Source organism: Chiloscyllium plagiosum, chromosome 5 (genome assembly GCF_004010195.1).
Source record: "Chiloscyllium plagiosum isolate BGI_BamShark_2017 chromosome 5, ASM401019v2, whole genome shotgun sequence".
NCBI classification, from domain to species: Eukaryota; Metazoa; Chordata; class Chondrichthyes; order Orectolobiformes; family Hemiscylliidae; genus Chiloscyllium; species Chiloscyllium plagiosum.
This window is the reverse complement of record NC_057714.1, coordinates 81,216,263-81,221,733: the sequence shown is the minus strand read 5'-3', so window position 1 is coordinate 81,221,733 and position 5,471 is coordinate 81,216,263. Positions and strand designations below refer to the sequence as shown.

The 5,471-nt window shown below is 43.2% G+C and overlaps 1 protein-coding gene across 1 annotated transcript in view; it reads left to right on the top strand.

Annotated features, from left to right (window-relative positions):
* enkur (enkurin, TRPC channel interacting protein) overlaps window positions 1-1,201 on the top strand; it is a 54,748-nt gene extending 53,547 nt beyond the window's left edge. The window contains exon 5 of the mRNA XM_043690475.1: window positions 1,008-1,201. Within this exon, the coding sequence (XP_043546410.1) occupies window positions 1,008-1,070 (63 nt within the window). The 3' untranslated portion in view covers window positions 1,071-1,201. The remainder of the gene's footprint in view (window positions 1-1,007) is intronic.
* The last annotated feature ends 4,270 nt before the right edge of the window (window positions 1,202-5,471 follow it).

Genomic DNA, 5,471 nt, shown 5'->3' with positions numbered 1-5,471 from the left:
CTGTGGAATTCATTGCCACGTAGTGCAGTGGAAGCCGGGACGCTAAATGTCTTCAAGGCTGAGATTGATAGATTCTTGTTGTCTAGGGGAATTAAGGGCTACGGGGATAACGCTGGTAAGTGGAGCTGAAATGCGCATCAGCCATGATTGAATGGCGGAGTGGACTCGATGGGCCGAATGGCCTTACTTCCACTCCTATGTCTTATGGTCTTATGGCTATAACGTCGCCGAAGAATTAGGGAACGATATTTTGGTGAATGCTTACTTCTATTGTGCGATTCCAGCGGTGATCAGTTCACATGCTTCATTCTGCACGTGTGCTGATGCCTGTACCGAAATCTCCATGCCGGTGTCCACGCATGTGCAAGGTCAGTGCCGGTCTTTGTGCCATTCTGCGCATGCGCCGATGTTAGCTGCCGATAGAGCAGCTTTCTGTGAGAGGTTCTGGACAGAAAGCAGCTTTCTTATATTTTTTAAATGTACTGTGTTAAATTTACTTTTGTTTCACTAATAAATATAATTTCAATCTTCATTCAGGCTGTGCTATACTTTGCTTTAAACTTTTGGGTGATTTTTGAGCGATCATGAGTGAAATATTTTGCTGGTCTTTCCCTCACCCCACTTTTCCCATAGGCCCCATTATTTCTATTGCACAAGTTTCTATCAAGTGAGGTTTCGCTGGAATGCGTTATAGGAGAACTACTGTAGAAACACAAATACTACCTTCAAGAGCAGTTTGAAGGCTATGAAAGGATGGACATTTAATGCTGCACTAGGCAGTGGTACCCACATCCCATGAATGAGCTGTGTTCGGAGATCCCTTGTACAGAAGATTAACTCTATTCATGTAATTTCTTTTTATTATTTTTCTAACTCAAAATGGTGCAGTACTGTGGCGACAAAGCACTTTCCTCTGATTTGTTGATAAGCAGTCTTCTCTTATACAATATCAATGTTGGTTTCCACTTTGACTTGAAATATTTTGACATTTTGTTTCTTTTCTTCAGAGTGATGTCCAGCACCTGACTGAACTCTTTAATTCCCGAAATTCATCATTCACAAGAAAATAAATAAAGAAAATAAATTTACTAGCTCCTTTGTGTCTCACCTGGCCACGTTCCTGACTACTTCCAAATTAGCCTGGTGAGGAATTGCAACAAATTACTGTGTGTGCCTTCTGTTAAAATGCAACTAGGCCCTGATGATGAAATCAAGGCCTAACATACATATATAAATCAGGCCCCTACTATGTTTTGGTAGTGTCCCATTCACCTGCTAAAACAACAGGTTAAAACTACATCCCATGGTAATCTAATGGCATCAGAGTGAGTAAGTTGTTGGTCCAATTTTGTCAACTGGCCATATGGTTTCAGCTAGTTGAATTGGGTTAAAGTTGACTCTTTACTGTTAATGACTCGAAGTCAACAGGCTTGAAATCCCATCTAACTTTGCAGCAGATGCTGCAGATTTGGGATAAGAAATCACTTCTTGAAAATAAAAGTTTGTGTCATGTTTCCTTTCTGACTTAATCCCTGCTGTTTGAAGCCCTTCAAACACAAATAGTTTACTGGTTGAAAAATTGAAGTTCTGCTTACCAATTGAAGGATGCATCGATTAAGATCAAACAAACAACAGAATTGAACTCCTTAAAATCACTGCTAAGAATCATGACAGAACATAAGTATGCAACATGGCTTCCAACTTGTTCATTACAGCCTGAGGTCATACAAGCCTTATAAAATTATGTCTGTACACCTGATTAAAGAGTGCTGGTTCAGTTGAAAAATCTATTCCTGTGTAATAGGAGAAAGGAAAGAAAATTAAATTCTCTACTGAGTTTATTTCCCATCCAGTTTCATTCAGAATCTCTGATGTGGCCTGGCAGAGGCATGAGGATATAATCAGTTTATACCAAATTCCATACCGAATAATTAAGTTAATTCAGATAAAATTAATATTTCCCTGATGGCAATATCCCTGCACATGCCATGCATATTGAAAGTTATTAATCATGTTTGCTGATACAGTTCATTGTAAGTTTGTTTTGTCTTTAAGAAGCCATTGTACTCCTGAACAATGGTGATTCATTCAATATTGTATCAATTTTGCAATGCATCAGAAAGACACATGGTAATAACATGGCAAGGTACATGGCGAATGTAATTCACTGTGGGAAAAAACATTGGTAATAATATTATTTTGATGGAGAAATAAAGTAAGATTTTATTTCCAGTAACCAGAACAGATTATTTTGGTGTGCTGAAGAAGAGTCATGAGTGTGTTGCTGGAAAAGCACAGCAGGTCAGGCAGCATTGAGGAGCAGGAAAATCAACTTTTCGGGCATAAGCCCTTCATCAGGAAAGATGCCTTAAATGTCGATTTTCCTGTTCCTAGGATGCTGCCTGACCTGCTGTGCTTTTCTAGCATCACACTCTCGACTCTGATCTCCAGCATCTGCAGTCCTTACTTTATCCTGAAGACTAGTCATACCAGGCTTGAAACGTTCATTCTGTATCTCTTTCCATAGAGACCTGCTGAATTTCTGCAGAATTCTCTGTGTTTCCTTCAGATGTCTAACATCTACAGTATTTTGCCTTTATTAAAGTATTTTGACATGCAGCAACAAAGGTAGTAAAAAAGCAAATGGGACGTTGGACTAGGGGGCTCTAATTGCTGAGAATCACAGAAGTGTTACAATGCTGCATGAGGCCATTTAACCCACCATGACTGCACTAACTCTTTGAGCTTATTATCTTACTGCCAATCTCCTGCCTTTTCCCTGTAGGATTATACTACAGGTCCCCCCCAACGAGACATTGAGGAACAAATATGTAGGCAGATTATGGAAAGATGAAAAAAAAACAAAATTGTCAAATTGGGTGACTTTAACTTCCCAAATATTGATTGGGACTTAGATGGGGTAGAATTTGTTAAGTGCATTCAAGAGGGTTTCTTGAAACAGTCTGTGGATAGTGTGGAGGAGATGACCTGCGGGGTGCAGTGAGAGAGGGACTCACTGAGATCCTTGTAGAGGGAGGAGGAGAGCTTCTTCAAGGTAGGCATCCTTGCAAGACGATTCGCAGTAGGTTAAGATCAACTAGGAGAAAGTGAGGACTGCAGATGCTGGAGACCAGAGTGAAAAATGTGATGCTGGAAAAACACAGCAGGCCAGGCAGCATCCGAGGAGCAGGAGAATCGATGTTTCGGGCATAAGCCCTTCTTCAGGAGATTTCTGGGGCCTTAATCAAGATCCTTGTATCCTCATTAGCCACTGGAGAGGTCCTGGAGGCCTGGCAGGTAGCTAATGTTGTTCCTCTGTTCAAGGAGGGAAATAGGGATAAACCAGGAAACTATAGACTGTTGAGTCTCACATCGGTGGTTGGGAATCTATTGGAGACAATTCTTAGTGATAGGATTTATGGACATTTGGTAAAGCATGGCCTCACTGGGGACAGTCAGCATGGCTTCCTGCAGGGTAGGTCATGTCTTACCAACTTGATAAAACTTTTTCGAGGGGGTGACAAACATAATCAATGAGGGCAGAGCAGTGGATGTTGTCTAGATGGAGTTTAGTAAGGCTTTCAACAAGGTCCCTCATGATTGGCTTATTGAGAAGATTAAGATGCATGGGATCCACAGTGACCTGGCTGCATGGATTCAGAATTGGCTTGTCCATAGAAGGCAGAGGGTCATGGTGGAAGGTTATTTTTCAGGCTGGAGGTCTGCAACTAGTGGTGATCTGCAGGGATACCTATTGAGTGATATATATAAATGACTTAGATGAAAGTGTAGACGGATGGGTTAGTACATTTGCAGATGATACAAAGATCAGTGGAATTGTAGATAGTGTAGAAAGTTGTCAAAGGATACAGCTTTTCACAGCAGAGAGCGGCGGGAGCTGGGCGGAAGTAAACTCGGAGCGCAAAGCCAGTTGGAAAGGTAAGTGATTGTTATTTAAGAACTTACCTCGACGCCAACGGTCTTTTCGCAGCAGAGAGCAGCAGAAAGCGGCAGGAGCTGGGCGGAAGTACTCTGCTGCGAAAAGACCGTTGGCGTCGAGGTTCTAGACCCCAGGTCCTACAAAGTAGGGCCTCCCTCCCACCCTCCTCCTCTAACCTAAATAAAAAGTCCACAGACTTGCCCCAAAGAGAGGGTCCAAGGAAGTTCCTGTGGATTGAAGAGTGAGGCTTTAGCTCAGGAGTCTTTGACAAGGAGGTTGAGTGAAGTGATTACGCCACAGTTGAAGAGGGTGAAGACATGACTGCCAAGCTGGTTCAGTGTGCTTCGTGCTTGATGTGGGAGGTCAACGACTCTGGTGAGTCTGGCTCGTATAAGTGTGGAAAGTGTGTGCACATTCAGCTACTGACAGAGCATATTGCAGCACTGATGAAAGAACTCGAGGACCTTAGGCTCATCCGAGAGAATGAGATCTTTCTGGACAAGACCTTCAGCGAGGTTATTATACCGACCATACCAGAAGAGAGCAGACTATGAGGAAGCCAGAGAGGAGACAGGTGCAAGAGACCCCGGGGGAAATACCTGTCAGGAACAAGTTGAATCTTTTGGAAACAGTCGAGACAGATGACACTGCCAGTCCACGAGGCGGCCAGGTCTGTCAATCAGATGTTGGCGTGTAGGCAGAGCGGAAGAGTCGGACATCGCACAGAGCCATGGTAATAGGGGACTCCATAGTGAGAGGAATTGACCGGGATTTTTGTGGCAGTAGGTGGGACTTAAGGATGGTGTGTTGCCTTCCTGGTGCCAGGGTTAAAGACATCACAGACAGAGTGCAGGACATCCTCAAGGACGAAGGTAAAGAGCGATAGGTGGTGGTACATGTCGGCACAAATGATGTCGGGAAGAAGAGGAAGAACATACTACAGCGGGACTTCGGAGAACTAGGAAGAAGGCTGAAAAGCAGGACGTCCAAGGTGGTTTTCTTCGGTTTGCTTTCAGTTCCTCGGGCTGGTGAGGCCAGAAAGAGGGAGATAATGGACTTGAACGTGTGGCTGGGGAACTGGTGCAGGAAGCGAGGATTTAAATTCTTGGATCACTGAGGTATGTTTTGTGGTAAGCATAAATTATATAAGAGAGATGGTTTGCACCTTAATAGGTTAGGGACCAGCATTCTGGCAGGCAGGTTTGCTACTGCAACACAGCTACGTTTAAACTAAGTAGCGGGGGGGAGGGGACAAACTGGATGTTTAAGAAGGAAATTGAAGGGAAAGTTAGAACAAGGGAAGTCAAGAAAGACAACTGTATCAATGAGGCAGAAAACTCAGAAAGGGATCATGCTGTCAGGCTGAGTGAAATAGGAGTCAATGGGAAGGGTGAGGGCAGTAACAAATTAAAAATACTATACATGAATGCATGAAGCACTAGAAATAAGATGGATGAGCTTGAGGCTCTTTTGAAAATTGGCAGATATGATATTGTGGGGATAACTGAGACGTGGCTTCAAGTGGACAGGG